This window comes from Schistocerca piceifrons, chromosome 8 (genome assembly GCF_021461385.2).
Source record: "Schistocerca piceifrons isolate TAMUIC-IGC-003096 chromosome 8, iqSchPice1.1, whole genome shotgun sequence".
Taxonomy (NCBI): domain Eukaryota; kingdom Metazoa; phylum Arthropoda; class Insecta; order Orthoptera; family Acrididae; genus Schistocerca; species Schistocerca piceifrons.
The window spans coordinates 280,858,830-280,877,444 of NC_060145.1; the positions used below are offsets into that span (position 1 = coordinate 280,858,830).

Genomic DNA, 18,615 nt, shown 5'->3' on the forward strand with positions numbered 1-18,615 from the left:
TAGTAAAACTTTTCAGCTGTGACGCTTCAATTCAAAATATTAATTGCGATCATGACTAAAAATACTATTGACATTGACTATGGCTTGAGTTCTAGCAATAATTAATTCTTCTATTTAATTATATTCACATGTGGGGAGAGGTATGAAGTGAGATTAAAAGGACAAATACTTTTTATACATGTATTATGGAAAACTTATGTACAATTAACAAAATCATGCATTCAGAAGTAACCTAGTAGAAAAGAGTCTAATAGGTTTGCGAGCTGGCACCAGAGTAGATTAGATTAGTACTTGTTCCATAGGTCATGAATACGACACTTTGTAATGATGTGGAACGTGTCAGGTTAATAAAAGGTGTCTATACAAGATATTACATTACACAAAATATTACATGACACTTAATTTTTTTTTTTTTTGTGGGCGTTGGGGAAGATACCCACTTACTATATCCATTTTATTCATCCAACTCTTTATCTCACAATTACATAAATTCCATGACATGATATACTCTTAGTCTTTGTTATTCTTAGTACTTGTTACGCAGAAATATACTTATTAATAATATTTTTATGTTCAAAACACTTAAAGGTGCAGTGGTTTCTCATCCCAAAATAATATTTCATGATCAATAGCACATTTATATACAATGAACATGCGTATTTTTATTTGTTACTGACACAGTTCACTTGTGGTTATTGTAACATTTTACTACAGGTTTTGCAAGGCTTTTCAGGAGATGGTACACCTTCCCAGCGCGTATCAAGGCACAGCATGCACACTTGCCCAGGGGGGGGTGGGGGTTATTTTCCACAAAATGAGCTGACAGTACATGGAATACAAATATAAATTATTAACAATACTAATGCAAGAAAGGCATATGGACAGAGTCTATGTAAATCTCTGCACACTGTTCTACACTGGTAGAAGAGATTTTGATTCTTAATCATCCAGTGCAGCAGCTGTAGCACTCTTCTGGGAAAGGCAACTCCACCCCACCATGAGTGCTGCTCACTTTTCATTTTGCAGACAGACTCAGCATTTCCAGTACAGTTCTTTTATGTGAGCAGGCAAAATAACTTCATTGTGATTTAGTTTCTGTAGTGAAGTTATTTTTAGTTTATTGAGTACTTATCCACAGTTGTTAAGTGAACTTTTATGTAAAATACATTACTATAAACAATGACTGAGAAGCTTTTAATTTTGTAAGTGTGATGTCTCTGACATATGTAGTGTTGGTTGGAAAGGAAGTGTATTGATAAATGTGGTGACTGGGTGCTGAATGTCACTGACAGTATGTTGTAAAGCTGTATAATAGTGTTATAGTCTATTGGTGTTGAAGTAATGATTGAACAGGAAATTATTTCATTTCTCTCATTATTAATTATGTTACTTGTAGACTGCATAAATCTCTTCCATTGAGGAATTGCTGACACTTGCAGAGTGGGCTGCACTGAGTGGAGTCATTTACCACACATCCACAGTATATCTTCCAAGTTGGATGTGCATACGTCTAATGGAATGGGACTGATCATGTTCAAGTCTACAAACATAATCTGCTGTAAGGTAATGCCAGACTTAAGCTGAAATATCTGAAGTTATATAACACCTAGTTAACCCAATTCTGTTGTAGGGAGAGACAATTTAAGCTTCTGGTTCTCCCCAGATGTGGATAGATCTTATGTTGGAATGATGCATTTGATACCGTTCATGCTGTGGAGAGTAATCTACTCATTGAAAGGGGAGACAAAGAAATTGACATTGTCAAATACTTAGTGACAGCATCATTTGGGGCAGGTTCTCCAGTTCTGTAGACAGCTGGCAGCTCCAGTTGTTGAGCTTCTTTACATAATAGTTCACTTAACAACTGCAAACTTAAAATAACTCCACTTTATAAACAAGAGCTCAATGAAGTTATTTTATCCACTCACAAAAGAGAACTGGATAGGAAATGCTGGGGAGGTATAATCTGTAAACTGACAAGTGAGCAGCACTCATGGTGGGGAAAGTTACCTTTTCTGGAAAAACACAACAGCTGCTGTGCAGGATGACTAAGAAGCAATTTCCCTTCTAGCAGTGTAGAACAGTTTGCGAAGATTTACATAGTTTCTGTCCATATGCATTTGTTGCATTAGTATTGTTAGTAATTTATACTTGTATTACATGCACTGTTACACACTTGGTGGAAAATAAACACCCAAAGGCATCTCTGTGCATTGTGTCGCCAGTGATTCGTAAGCTAAGTTGTAGGAGAGTTATTCTAACTTTTTGAAACACCCCATGGTTTCTTCTTGTGACATAGTGGGGTAGAGAATGGAGTCTCACTTGCTTGCTCTTCAATTTGAAAACCTATGAAGAAGGGAAGTGCCTGTCCACAATCCAGCAACCTACTTTCCCTCATGTATTTGTACTCCAGCAGACAGTTTTAAGTTCAGATATTATGCTAAAAATTTCATATTTAACTATTTTCTGGTAACTTACATTGCATATTGGCAGTTGAGATTTTTCAAGAATCATGTTGCACACTGTCAGGTTTCAACATGAAAAGTCAGGCCATTTCTTTATGGTGAAAGGAAGCTCATATATCTTATATCTTTGTTTTCCCACCTTCTTCTTAGCACTCACTCCTTTTGTATTCACACACATGTATTCCATCCAAGAGAACCACTCACACAGCACTAAGAGAAGGCTCCCCCCACAAAAATAATCAATTTTTGAAAACAATTGATTTTTAATTTTTGATAATACAGGGTGATTCAAAAAGAATACCACAACTTTAAAAATGTGTATTTAATGAAAGAAACATAATATAACCTTCTGTTATACATCATTACAAAGAGTATTTAAAAAGGTTTTTTTCACTCAAAAACAAGTTCAGAGATGTTCAATATGGCCCCCTCCAGACACTCGAGCAATATCAACCCGATACTCCAACTCGTTCCACATTCTCTGTAGCATATCAGGCGTAACAGTTTGGATAGCTGCTGTTATTTCTCGTTTCAAATCATCAATGGTGGCTGGGACAGGTGGCCGAAACACCATATCCTTAACATACCCCCATAAGAAAAAATTGCAGGGGGTAAGATCAGAGCTTCTTGGAGGCCAGTGATGAAGTGCTCTGTCACGGGCTGCCTGGCGGCCGATCCACCGCCCCGGGTAGTTGACGTTCAGGTAGTTACGGACAGATAAGTGCCAATGTGGTGGCGCTCCATCCTGCTGAAATATGAATTGTTGTGCTTCTTGTTCGAGCTGAGGGAACAGCCAATTCTCTAACATCTTCAGATAATGTAGTCCAGTTACAGTAGCACCTTTGAAGAAAAAGGGACCAAAAACTTTATTGGCTGAAATGGCACAGCGCCTCAAGCGAACAAATGTACAACTAAATGAAACTTTATAGCTCCCTTAATTTGTCGACAGATACTGCTTAGCTCTGTCTTTTGTCGTTGCAGAGTTTTAAATTCCTAAAGTTGTGGTATTCTTTTTGAATCACCCTGTATAATGTACATATAGATAAAAAGTCTACTCACCAAGCAGCTGCAGAGAACACATTATAAAAATACTTTACATATGCAAGATTTTGGAGCCAGTGGATTCTTCTTCTGGCAGAAGGTTGGAAGGGAGAGGATGAGGGATGAAGGAAATGGATGGGAGAGGTTCAGGAAAAGGGGTAGTGTTTGGTTAAGTCACCCAGAATCCTGGGTGAGGGCAGACTTATTTCTCATCCCTTCCAGTAAGTCTCCGCTGACCCAGGATTTTGAGTGAATCTCAAACTCTACCCCTTTTCCTAAGCCTCTCCAGTCCTTTCCAGTCATCCCTCTGCCTTTCCCTTCAACCCTTCTGGCAGAAGAAGGAGCTGCTGGTTCTGAAAGTTTGCATCTGTAAAACATTTTTTTACATGTGTCTTCTCCTGCCACTGCTTGGTGAGTAGATTTCTTATCTTACATTATAAACTATTTCTCATCCAGCAATCCAAAATTATCTGCTGTATTTTATTTACTTACCCAAAATGACAATATGCAGTATTTTCCTGTTGATCTCTTCCTCTGATACTGCATAAAATGTGAGAGTTTCATTAAACTCTGGGTTTCTTGTTTTGTGGACTGTTTTAGTTCTTAATGTATTGGACTGAAAACAAAATAATATATTATTATAATCATTTTATTTTTTAGCTATTTGATTCTATTTGAACATCTAGTTATTACCCTTCCTTCTGCTGGTATGAGACTAAGTCTGCAAAATGGATCTGATAGCCCATTGATATCCATTGGTTTCAATCCCTGAAAATTACAGCATAAAATGTCACAAAATACATGTATTTAAATAAACCAGAGAGTGCTATTTCTGTACTTACATGCTAGTTGGAAATTGGCACATATTTATTATGATTGTTATTGAAACAATGTAGCTTTAGTAATATTTCATTAAGATACATGACTGTGACAGCACCATGAATAATATGAGCAGTTTTTTTTTAATATAATCATAGTTTTGGCTTTCAAACAGATGCAGATTTAACTATAAGTTATATATAAGACTTTCTTAGAGACAACTTACTTTTGCTCTGTGAAGTGAACAATGAAGTGCACCAGCAAAGGAGTCATAGAGCAATGATAACTCTAGTTTGCCTAACTGGACTGAAAAAAAGCAATATTTTTATATGGCAGTGAGTGTGCTGACAGTCTTTGCTTTCTGTGCTTCTCTTCCATTCTTTTAGCACTGAATTAAACTATCACTTGACTTATGTAAGAATACACGATAAGAATATTCATACAGCTTACTCTAGAGGAGAAGCACAGAAGATTGTGGCATAACACAACAATATCATCTCTCTCTCTCTCTCTCTCTCTCTCTCTCTCTCCCCTTCCCCCAACTGCTTCTACACACAAAAAACCAAACACACGCCACACACCACCCACACACACACACACACACACACACACACACACACACACACACACACACACACAGACAGACAAAAACAGCTTGTGTCATTTCTTATATTCCAATCAGAAAACACTTTATGAAAACACACATTTCGAGAGGAAACCTATTACTAATATGCATTACTGTTTAAAATGTGTAATGAATTGACTCACATGATTAGTAGCCTACTTGTTTTGAGTCTGTTCCTTTAAATCTTGATGTTTCAAAAACTTGATATTTATTAAAAATTAATTGATTACTTTTAAAAAAATCACAGACATAACTTTGCTGCATATTTTAACTTTTGAAAGATATTGTCTGACTCTGTCAGTTCTGATTTTCTGGTACTTCTTGGACATGAAACTCATTCATTTGTCCTCTTGTGGTTGTAATTACCATTTTCTCCTGCACTGTCAGTAAAATCTTCTGCTGTATCACCAGTAGTACTTGATGTGTGCTGACCACTAACAGAACTGCTACCTATGGATGTTCTGTCATCTGACAAATACCAGTCCCGTGATGTGCTTGAGGCCTGGGAGTCCCTCCTCCTAAAACAAAGGTTATTCTTTGCTATACGATTCAGGTAAGATATTTTATGCAATAGGAAATGTTGCACCTTTGTGCTTCACCTTGTCATATTAGTACTGCTCAGAAATATAACAAATGTATAAGAGATACATGTTATTGAATTGTAAACTGTAGAGGAATTACTTTCCTGTGATGAAACTACAGAACACAGAGTGTTTAATGTGAATACTGATAACATCTCCAGGAAGAAGTGCAGATGCACTTCACATTTGTCTGTGACTAATTACATAGAATCACTTGTTGCATAAATATGAGTATGCAACTTGAATGGGGAATGGGCCAAACCAATGTTTTGCATAAAACTGGTAATGGAAAGTGAAAAGGTAATCACTTTTTGCATAGATGAGGTACATAAACATAGCTAAGCTTTAAGACAATTTCCTTCTTCAGAGTCACATAATGCAGAAAAACAAACAAACAAACACACACACGCGCACACACACACACACACACACACACACACACACACACACAAACAAAAGTATGCATGTGCAAGTCTACATTGCCCCAGCACTGTAGCTCAACTGGGTTGAAGGTTGTGGGTTGTGTTAGAGTGGTGCTCCTTGCGACAATACAACAAGCCCTGAATGTAGTCTTTTGCCAAGCTTATACATGTAGAACTTAAGTTTCTCAACAGCATAGGTTAGTCACACATGGATGTAACTGATATTTTGCTCCTCACACAGTCACATTGCACAGCAGACAGTTTACATTTGAATGATTCTTGTGAGAGGTCACTCACACAATGAATTTACAGAAGGATCTGGAAACACCATCTGTCCGATTCCTGTGATTTCCAATAGTTTCACTAGGCCATTTTAGGACACCTTTTTGCTGAAATATAGAGCTGCCTAATAACTACAGACACATTTAAAACAATCAGTGAAGGAATAAAAAAACGTTTAGCTTGGTCAGCACAAAGAGTAACAATTGTACATTTGGATGTTTCCATTCCATGAAGTTTTTTAGGAAGGAAAATGAGCTTCACTTTGCACAGCAGAAAACTAAAGAATATAAAGGTATTTTGATAGATATATGATGCGAAACAGAATATCATTTAGAAGTCACAAAAAATTGAACGGATGCACTTGGACATAGATTACCTTCACATTACTATAAACATAATATAAGGCACTGAGGAGTGACTATAAACAGACATAAATGAGTACTGCAAAAGTCATAAATGAGTACTGCATTGAATAGCTTTTTGAGTTTAAATCCAAACATTCAGTGACCATTATGAACATTAACTGAAACTATCAATTACTGTAAGCAGTCAAACAATGGAAAATCCTGCATGGAATGTAACAGTATTATGAGAAGGAATAATACTGTAAGCAATCACTTTTTTGTGAGGGTGTTCATGTATTCACATTTATATGGAATCAAAATACCCAAATAACTTTGAGCTTTGTACTAAAATAACTTTATCTTCTGCTGCCAGATACTGCCAAATGTTACACAAAAAATGTACATTAAATAAATATATGCCTTGATGTAAATCTGTAGTAATCGTTTATGGTGCCTTTGGATACAGCCACCAAAGAGCAGAATGAGACTGGCTGCCACCCTGTCAAGGCACCAACAACTAAACCACTGTAAATTATGCCTGCAGCCACTGCAATATCTGATGGTGCTACATCAATCAGATGCAATGCTACTGGGATCAATACTAGCTCATCTCTGTAAGCCAGAATCACTTTATAGGACACTGCCCAACCACTTGCCAGTCAGTCGGCACTGGGAGTTAACAACTACAGTTCTCTGGGTCAAGTGCTGACCATGCCAGTGGTCCCACAATCAGAGATTCATTCACTGTAGTGCAGCACACGTGATTTGTATCCTACAGCATTGCACACTGCATCCTAACTGCATAACTTTCAAGTGTGCTTCAAACCACAGACTACGCCCAAGCATAGATGTTTCCTGGCTATGTCTATTTAGGATGGACAGTGTACTTAACTCAGTGGCTTCATTAGCATACAGTGCAATTTGTACTTTCAAGAAACTGTCATTGTGTCTGGTATCAACCCTTATCAGTCAGGATAGTCATTTAGCAGTATGATATTGGAAGCTGTTTTCTGATTTACTTGCTTAAGGTACTGTGCAGTAGAGTCCTATTGTTCTTTTGGCAATCTTGGCAAATCTATTAATTGTAGCATGATCCTCCCATAGTGGAATTAGGCAGGGGTGATTATGTAAAAGTTTATTTTGGTGTTGTTCCTGCCACAAAGATGACTCAAGACACAAAGGAATTAATTATATTTAGCTGCTATTGGGCATTGATTTACATCAATGGGGAAAGTTGAAAATTTGTGCCAAACTGGCATTCAAATCCAGATCATTGGCCAGCCTTGCCTTATTTATATATGTGGTGTTTGTTCTTTCAGACAAGTCCGAGAAACAGACACCAAATACATAACTAAGGCAAGGCTGGCCAATGATCCCTTAAGTATAGATGCACACCCCACTTGAACTCTTATGTGAACTGCCAGAATGCTGTGAGTGATGAGGATACCGGGCAGGTCCACTACATCAGCAGTGTGTGGTTAAGTTGAGAATTTGGGTCTGATGGGAGACATGCTGCTGTAGGCTGTGAGTGGCCAGAGCAAATGCCTAGTGAGCAGGAGACTATCTATTGCTTCTGAGTTATGCACAGCCATTGCATCATTCATGCTTTCCAGTTCTTTGTTAATGAAATTTTCTGTGGGAGACATTGCTTTGTGTTCATTACCTATTATTCACTATTTGCTCTTAATTGACTCATCATTTGTGTGTGACCAATTTCTGCTCCATCATGTTCTGTGATTATGAGCCATATTACTTATTTTTCCTTGTTCTGCCTAGTGATAGTACTCATTATTTCATTTTGTCACAATGTTTTGCTTCATCTGATGCTTGCACTACTAGCTGTGCATGTTCTGGTTCTATTGAATTACTCTAAATAGTGGGAACTACGAGTATTTACTGTGAGTAACAACTTAATGCTGAATGTACATTTTTTGTATTTTGGTGGGCTGTGTGGACATGCATTACCACGTGTTCTATTTGCTACTCCTTTGTGTTTTTGGAGACGACTGCCAGTGTCAAAACAATGTCAAGTGAGACAGTTTGTAACTGGTAGCTGCTGCCAGTTGGGCATATATTGATTTTAGCAGTGTGTGTTGGGGACAGAAAAACAAGGCATCAATTTTCAGTTGAGCCATTGTAGATCTCAGAATTATGTGCCTCTGTAGTTGAACAGGAATACTCTGTTGGTCAAGTTGACTGGTATCATTTTTTCATTTGTCATGACTGATCCAATGCCAGAACTGTAATGGGCTCAATTTGTGTGATCATGGGGGTAGTTGATGTGGCAGTTAATTCAGGTTCCAGTGCCATCAGCACCCCCATCACCAGTCTCCATGTAGCCATCCCACTCAATGTCCATCCCCCCCCCTCCCTTCTCCCCTTCCACCCCTCCCCCCACCACACAATGAACCTTCTCTTGTGCTTCATATGCTCTCTGTTTCTGTCCCCTATGTGTACTCTCCCTCCAGGTCCAATTGTAGTGACCCTCCACCTCTGTTGACTCTGCTCACCACACCTTGTCATCTTTGAACATGTTGCCCTTGGTTCAGCCCTCCTCTCTGCCTGTAACTAGTGTGGAGCCTACACTGTTGGAGTTCTAATTCCTCTCCCATGCTTCTTCCCTTTGGAGTGTGGATCACACTGGCCTCATGCAATTGGTTTCTCTTCTGACAGGCATATTCACAGCATGCAACACACCTTCTCCTTGACTCTGATCTGCACCATCCCACCATGGTCACTTGCCTCAGGTGTCTCTGGCCATGGTTGTCTCTTGTGACCTCCAGAGCCTTCTAATGTCTGCAGAGTGTCTGCCTCTTCCCTTTGTGGCTTCCTCCATGGGATTCCAGTTGGTTCCTCAGTGCTCCCGTTCTCCAACAGCAAAAGTTTCACTGCACATTCAATGGCATGGTCACCCTTTTCTCAACTATGACCTGGCATGATTTGCTTCTTTCTGATGGTGCCACCATCTCCCACTACAGGAAAATGGATGCAGTATCCTCAGCTGGCAGCTATGTCACAGCCACTGACTGCACAGTTGCATGGCTTTGCCATTTCCTTTATAAAGAAGATGGATGCTGCAATTGTGGGTGCTGGCACTTCAGCTACAGAACATTACTTCTGCAGCTGTTGCAGTCAGGTAGCACCACATCTGCTGGACAAAGTGCTGCTAGTGCTGGCACTAGTTTGGCTCCATAAGCCATGTCACATTGGCAGGATTTCCTGGTATTCTTACACTGGATGCGTTTATACGACACCACCCAGCTGCTCACCAGTCAGTTGACATTGGGAGTTCACAGTTACAGTTCTCTGGGGCAGAAAATGACCACACAAGTAGTCCCACAAACAGAGATCCATTCACTGCAGTGCAGCACACACCAGTCAGAGCCTACAGCCTCACTAACCACCAAGTTTTGATGAGTGCTTCAACCAAGCACTATGCCCAGGTACAGATATTTCCTGGCTACATCAGTGCTACCCTATTTAGGATGGACAGCGTACTTAACTCAGCAGCTATGTTAGCACACAGTGCATTTCGTTCTTTCAAAAAACTGTCATTGTGTTTTACTGTCAGCCCTTATAATATCATTTATTTGTATGACTTTGGAAGTTTTTTTCTGTTGTACCAACATACAGTAAAGTTCTATTGTTCTTTTAGCTATCTGGGCACATCTATTCATTGTAGTTGTAACTCCCACAATGGGATTCAACAAACTCCACCTGATGTTGGTGACATAATCCTTGAATATGCCTTGTGAAAAGTGTGATAAATGTGACTGGCCCCAATAATTTGTAGTTTCAATTGAGATCTTTGCATGCTGTACATCAGTAACTGATGTGGAAACATACAAGGTAGTGGTTCAGCAGCATGATATCCCCAACAAAAATGTATTGAACTTCATTAAGCAATTAAAGTTGTACTACTACTACTTAACAGAAATGACTAGGAACTAATTGCATGGGGAGATTTAATATTAATTTCACACTGGATAGTTCTTATTCAGGGCCAGTAGTTGCTGATGTCAGCTTTGATTTGATTCTCAGAGTAATATTGATTCCAAAACTAACATTTTAAACAAGGCGAGACTGGCATAGTGCAACACAGCAGTTGATGCTTTATTTCTAAATCCAGCTGTATTTTTTTGAAATAGATGCTATCCACACAGTAAAGTATTTATCTGACCATGATGGTCAGATGGCAGCACTAAAACATCTCCATCAAATATATTTAACTAAGAAGGGAAACATATAATTTCACAGAACCATTAAGTCTGACTCAATCATATTATTCAAAGAGAATTCACGAGGTGAACAATGAGAAGAAATTTATCAAGAACACAAACACACAAGAAATTGGTTCCTTACAATAAATATTCTTACAACATACAAATAGAGTTTTGTCTTACAATGCACCAAGAAAAATAGTATTGGAAGCTGAGGGCAGGGTCATACCAAGGCTGTAGTGCGATTGGCTACTGCTAGGGGTGTGGGCACAGAGGAGGCATAAAAACTGGATGGAAAACAAAATCTCTGAAGACAGTTTTTGAATTAACCAGGAGAGGCACATTAGTTCACTTGCCTCAAGAATTCCTATGTTTGTCAGCAAGAAGCCTTTCCCTGACGAGACCATAGATGAACACTGTTCTTCCAATGTATTTTTTTTTTTAACAGAGAACATATTTTTATTTGCATTTCAGTATTTTTCATACAATGGACTTCATCAGTGTTTACAGGGGTGTCAATTTTTATACAATAATCAATTACAGATCCAGAAACTTACACAGGAGATAACTAGCTTACTTAAGAACTAAAAGATTTTTTACCTACATGATGTAAATAATTATTGGCCAATATCCCTCCTATCAGCAGTAACAAAGATAACTAAAAAGTCAAGTGTAGTTGTGTGTTAGAATTCCTGAGTAAAGAAAACTTATTTTCTGAACATCAATATGGATTTCGCGAGCACAGATATGTTAATGATGTCCATTTTGTTGTCTGTGACCAAATCTTCTCTTCTTTTATTTACAGAGAATTCTCTTCCAGGTTGTTCATTGACCTAACCAAAGCATTTGATTTGGTTAATCACCAGATAGTTCTTCAGAAATTAGACACATATGGCATCCAAGGTGTACGTAATCAATGGTTTGAGTCATACTTAACAAATAGGTAGCAAGTGGTTAAAGTCTCTAGCACTAGCAATGAACAAACTTGCTGTAACAAAGCCCTGATTACTTTTGGTGCACCACAAGACTCTACTCTGGCCCCCCTTCTCTTTCGGATTTTTATTGATGAGCTTTTATTGGTGATCTTTTATTGATGATCTTCCCCTGAACCTTCATAAAACTTGTCCTGTACTATTTGCTGATGATTCAGATCTGTTGTCCAATAGCACATCAGTGCAACAAATGAGTGACCAAATATCACATACAACAAGTAGTCTGCTGTCCTGGCTTCACAGAAATAAAACAGCCCACACGCTCTTCTAAAAATCACCCTACTCAAATGACACCAATACTACCAAAGGCCATGAACTTGACCAAGTAGAAGCAATGAAACTTTTGGGAGTATGGGAAGCTAACACTTCAAAGTGGGACATGCACAGGGATAAAGTACTGAATAAGCTGAGCAGCCTCTGTTATGCATTTAGAATCCACAGCCAAACATGCAACATTGATACATTTAAAAAAGTGTACTTTGGCCAAGTTCAGTCCAGTGTAACATATGGGAACCCATTCTGCAGGTCATCACATAAAAAATAATATTTATAGTGCAGAAAAGGCTATTAAAGGTAATGAAGCAAGAACATCATAGATCATCAGCAAAGCCAATTTTCAAAGACTTCAAAAATTTTACCAGTACCCTGTATTTATGTAATGGAAACAGTTTTATTTGTTAAAAAAGCATGTACCTTTCCACAATAAATAGGGATATAAATGATCACAATACAAGAACCAATTTGAACATTCATCTGCTGTCCCAAAGACTAAGTACTTGTCAAGCTGGTGTCAGCAATATAGGTACTCAGCTCTACAATAAACTTCCTATGAGCATAGGAAATAGTGAAGGGCTGTCATTCAGGAAAAAAGTAAAAGAACTACTTGTCATGCACACCTTTTGCTCTGTTGATGGTTACCTATTGGCAAATTTATACTAGCGCTCCAAAACTCCTCCCCAAAAAAACAAGAACACAAGTTCACTTAACTGTCAAATAACACATTAAATTTATTTTTACCTATTCTTAATCTTGTTTTATATACTGAAATAAATTGCACTGTAAGTCAGTTGTATTAGGGCTGTACAGAAATAAGCCTCTATATGCGTACTGATTGTAGTTTCTTAACTCCCATCATGCATTGTATGCCCATATATATTACTGTTACTTCATATTCTATGCATCCCCATATACAGTACTTGTAAACTGTCCCCTGTGTGTTTTTCACTTTGTCAATTTTTAATTCAATCATATATGTAAACCGTCCCCTTTGTGATTTAGCTTTTTGACAATTTTTAATGCCATTGTGCATGTAAGCTTATGCATTTGAAAATTTTTAACTTTAATACTGTTTGTATTGAGTTTTATAAAAAATGAAATGATCACCATACAGTTACTGTAAAGCATGTCCTATATGAAACTTCCTAGCAGATTAAAACCATGTGGTGGACCGAGACTTGAACTTGGGACTTTTGCCTTTCAAGGGCAAGTGCTTAACTGACTGTGCTACCCAAGCACCCCTCATGACCCATCCTCTCAGCTTTAATTCTGGCAGTACCTTGTCTCCTACCTTCCAAACTTCACAGAAGCTCTCCTGTGAAACTTGCAGAACTAGCAATCCTAGAAGAAAGGATATTGCACAGACATGGCTAAGCCACAGCCTGAGGGATGTTTCCAGAATAAAATTTGCACTCTGCAGCAGAATGTGCACAGATATGAAACTTCCTGGCATATTAAAACTGCATGCCAGGCTGAGACTAAAACTTGGGACCTTTGCCTTTTGCGGGCAAGTGCTCTACTGAATGAACTACTAGCATTTTTTATTTCAGATCTGTAGAGTTTTCTCATATTTATGTAATTTTGTTTGTTTGAACCACTTTTATGGGACTTAGAAATAATAATAGTATCCTGAGTTCATTAAGTTGTGGAGTGTACCATTTGTTGTCATGATGCTGCTTATGTGTGATGCCAGTATGATCTCTTTTGATTACAGTGGGGCACGTCTCCTGTACTATGCACTTAATCTCTGCCAGGAAACTGAAAAAGCAGTTGTCAATACTTTTGTTACTATCCATTATATGAGACCAGTCCATTTCTTTCAAATGATCTATAAAATAGTTCAAATGGCTCTGAGTAGTATGGGACTTAACATCTGAGGTCATCAGTCCCCTAGAACTTAGAACTACTTAAACCTAACCAACCTAAGGACATCACACACATTCATGCCCAAGGCAGGATTCGAACCTGCAACCGTAGCGGTCGTGCGGTTCCAGACTGAAGCACCTGGAAGCATTCGGCCACACAGGTTGGCTAAAAATGATCTATCATATTGTTTACATTGGCCTCTCCTGGTAGTCCATATGCCGCCTTCCTTTCTCCAGTACTGAGAGCTGAATTTTCAGTTTAAAGCCACAGTTCTGCGTGATCTGATATTTATAATTCTATAACATCACATTCAAGAGAGCCTCTGTGTATATTACCATTTAGGTTATCAAGACATGAATTCAACCTGGGGGCTTTTCATTGAGACAGTAATAGTTGAATGACTTCAGAGAAGTAACCATATGAATTACATTTTTTCTCTTTGTCCTTATATCTGTGTTAATATCACCTACAGTTATTATTTTATGCTGCTTATATTTAGACAACTACAACATTATAGTGTTAATTTTTTCTACAAATACTATTTCACCAAAGGCTGGAATTCATTACACTGACACAATTACAACTTTTTTTGTGTGCGTTACCATACCAGCTACTTCAAATATGCCTTCAAGGCATATTCTGCTAAGGTCTATGACTGAGTAATGTAAATCAAGATTGCTCTTAATGCAAACTGAGGCCCTGACATGTGACACGCTTTTTCTGTGGTAGCTTGTTACTAGCAAGTATCCAAGTGGAACACTCAGATCTGTTTCAGATTCTTTCACTCAGTATTCATTGATACACAAAACACTGCAGTTAACTCTATCAAACCAATATTGCAGTTCATTGACTTTACCTTTAAGAGATTGTACATTTAAATGAAGAAGGAGAATACTGTTATTAGTACAGAAAAGTATTTTGATTTCACTGGGTCTTGCATGTTCATTTATTTTCATTGAGTAATCTAAATCAGCACACTTATCTGAATGAATTATTCTGCTGCAGTTCCCTCTTAATGGGGTTTTTACCCTTCCTTCCCTTGTAATGTCATTTTCCCTAATAAACAAGGTACATTAACATGCACCAAAAGACTGTTTTTACTCATAATCCTGTTTATCTCTTGACACAGAAATTTCTTCCCATGGTAATTCAGATGCTCACCATGTTCAATGTGCAGAGGATTCTCTAGTTGACTAATATCTACTACATTGCATTTTGCATAAGTTGAGCATAGTTGTTTGATTTTAACATTGGTTTTGTAGATCTCCTTGCTGACACATGAATTAAAGATCAGGTCATGTCTGTGAGGTTTCATTACAACAGCAGTGTTTTTAATTTTATTTATATCTAAGAAATTCTTCAACCCTGTTATACAATTTAGACTTCATTATGCGCTTCACCATTTGCAACAGTCACACAAACAACAAAATCACTGTCCTTATATTATTATTTTCTGAGCTGTCTTCAATAACGTTCTCCATTCATGCACTGGGTTTCACGATACTAGTTGCACAAAAGTTCATATTCATATGCTGTGTTCTGCTAAGGTTGTCCACTAGAAATAGCAAATTGTATTTATTTGTCTGCTGTTTGTGAGTCCTCCAAGTAGCATCGTAAATAAATTACTATCAAACAGGTGTCACATGGGCTATGGGCCTACAGTGTGCTTGGCTCAAACAGCTGCTGCCTACACAGTGTACTCATATTCAGCAAGTGTGTTTCTCTGAGTTCAAAAGTAACACTTTACTTCTAATGCCATTACTAGTAACAGTTACTTTTCAAAGGTAATGATTATTTCTGTAAACTAACTTTGACTAAGTTACTTTTATCACTTACAGTTTAATGAAAGTGTTATTACTTTTTTTTATTATACTTGAATATTTTGTTGTGACAATCTCAAGACAGTGTAATATCAGTCTTTATTTTGAAAAGAACCCAAATAATTGTTTTTTGAATCAAATCTTTTCATTAGTGAGTGTGTTGGTGTCATATATTCCTCCTGCAGCCCAGCTAAAGACTGTCCCTATCACAGCTTTGTTTCTGCATGTGTTTCTTCACATTTTTCTTCCTTCAACAATAAGTGTGCTGTTTATTAAACATTGTCAAAATATGTATAATATTCTAAAAGATACATAGGAAATGTCCGATATGTGAATTATAATTTTTAGTGCTGTTATTGCAGTTACTTCTTGTTCATTCATTTTTATTAGGAAATTATATATGTAACAACAAGTATATTGCAATCACACGACACATCACTTGTGAATATCATGCAGTCTCCAATGCCACATTCATTTCCACATCTTTCAGACACTGAGGAGGAAGTTGAGACACACATGCCCTGCCCAGCTTATGGTGAAGAGCGCAAATTTTTAACATTGGATAATTCCTTTCATTGCAGACTTTGAACTGGTGGGAATAAAATACAGAATAGTCAGAGTGAACTTAAAAAATCATCTACAGGTAAGATTTTTGCTTGCTATTAGCATTAAATGTTTGAGGAAAAGTATGACTGATACCATTGTTTTATTTAAATAGGAAATATTCTCAACATTTATAACTATAATAACGAAAAAGTAACATATTCATTTCTCACTTTCATTTTTAGCAAACATTCCCCAAAAGAAACTGAGGAAAATAAAGTGCAAGGCACAAAAAGGATGTACAGCTGCACCATTACAGGGTCAACCTCAAAACAAACAACACTTAACTGCTCCCTCCAGCTGCACAATATGTAACCCAAAGTAAGATTGAAAAAGCAGTAATGAACTTTGTCTCAGATACCTCTTAGTCATTCCATACAGTACTAGAGGTGCTATCATTAAAAGATGTTGTATACCTGTGTCTGCTAAAGTTTGTGAGTTGTTTCAAGAAAAACTTTAATAAGGAATTTGGGAGAACCAAAAATAAGAAAGATGAAAACAGTCAATTATTGACAAAATTATTTAATTGGATAGATAAAAAATCTACTCACTAAGTAGCGGTAGAACACACACATAAAGGAGAGTTGTAACTGACAAGCTTTCAGTGCCAGTGGCTCTTTCTGCAGGCAGAAGAGTTGAAAAGGAAGGAAGAGGGGCAAAGGAAAAGGACTGAAGAGGTCTAGGAAAAAGGGTAGATTTTGGGAAAGTCACCCAGAACCATAAGCCAGGGGAGACTTACGTACAACAGGGCCATGACTTCCAAAAATCGTGCCCTGAAATGAGACCCATTGTGTCTGAAATTTTGCCCACCACACCTAGAATAGCTTCCTGTCACCCTTCTGATCTCTGCAATACTATTGTGAGACCCTATGCTCCATCTGCACCCATCTTCCTACCCTATGGCTCCTACCCCTGTGACCATCCCCTCTGTAAGACTTGCCCTATGCACCCTTCTACCACCACCTGCAACAGTCCTGTAATTGGCAAAACATATACTATCAAGGGAGAGCCACCTGCAAAACGACATGTCATATACCATCTGTTATGTAAACACTGTTCAGCCTTCTACATTGGCATGACTATCACCAAATTATCAATTAGGATGAATGGGCATAGGCAGAGTGTATACACTGGCAACTCGCAATATCCTGCTGTGGAGCATGCCCTATAACATGACATTTGAGTCCTCGGCACCTGTTTCACCACATGCGCCATTTGGATTCTTCCCCCAGACACCAGTTTCTCAAAAGTCTGTGTCCACAGCTCATGGTCTTGCAGCCATGTTCTTGCATCCCGAGCACAGGGCCTGGGTTCGATTTCCAGCGGGGTCAGGGATTTTCACATGCCTCGAAATGACTGGGTGTTTGTGTTGTCCACATCATTTCATCATCATTCATGAAAGTGATGAGTTCGGACTGAGCAAAGGTTCGGAATTTGTATGGGCACTGATAACCATGCAGTTGAGTGCCCCACAAACCAAACATCATCATCATCATCATCATCATCATCATCATCATCATCACCATCATCAAAACTCTGAAGGTGGGAACTAGAACTAAAACATGTCTTTGGTTCTCACCACCCACCTGGCCTTAATTTATGTTAATTTCTTCTGTCTCAGCACTTATTCACTGTAACTACTCTTTGCTTCACTACGTTTTAGTTTTCTACACCTTTCATTGCCTTTCCCATCTATTTTTCGCCACCACCCTCCCACCTCTGTTACATACAATGCACTTAGCTTTTTACTCTTATTAACTCATGCATGATGTTTTAGTAGTAATCTCTGTCTTGCATATCACCCTGTCTTCCATCTTTAAGCTCTCAGGTTTTCAAACCTCATCCATTGCAGTCCCCAACAATCAGTCTTTTCTTCTCATGCCATATGGTAAGTCTCCTCTGACCTGCAGCCCTGGTTGACTTTTCCAAAATCTACCCCTTATCCTAGAACTGTCCAGTCATTTTCCTTCAACCTTCTTCAGTCCCCTTCAACCCTTCTGCCCAAAGGAGGAGCCACTGGCTCAAATAGCTTGCCAGTTACAACAGTCTTTTATGTGTGTGTTCTGCCACCACTTGGTGAGTAGATTTTTATCTATCCAATTATAATTTAATGTGGAGGTTAATACAGTTCTCTGTAGCTATCCCTGTATATTCATTGATTTTTCAACTACATTACATTATTGGTTTTAGGAGCTTCATTGGAGCAGCTGGTCAGTGACGATCCAGTCACACTGAAAAGAAAAATGGCAGTGTTGGCAT

At 38.2% G+C, this 18,615-nt stretch overlaps 1 protein-coding gene across 1 annotated transcript in view; it reads right to left on the bottom strand.

Annotated features, from left to right (window-relative positions):
* Positions 1-18,615, bottom strand: part of LOC124711628 (rabphilin-3A) — a 1,025,602-nt gene that overhangs the window by 56,223 nt on the left and 950,764 nt on the right. The window contains exons 12-15 of the mRNA XM_047241806.1: positions 5,317-5,468; positions 4,552-4,631; positions 4,200-4,274; positions 3,999-4,122 (exon numbers count right to left, since the gene is read on the bottom strand). Of these exons, the coding sequence (XP_047097762.1) occupies positions 3,999-4,122; positions 4,200-4,274; positions 4,552-4,631; positions 5,317-5,468 (431 nt within the window). The remainder of the gene's footprint in view (positions 1-3,998; positions 4,123-4,199; positions 4,275-4,551; positions 4,632-5,316; positions 5,469-18,615) is intronic.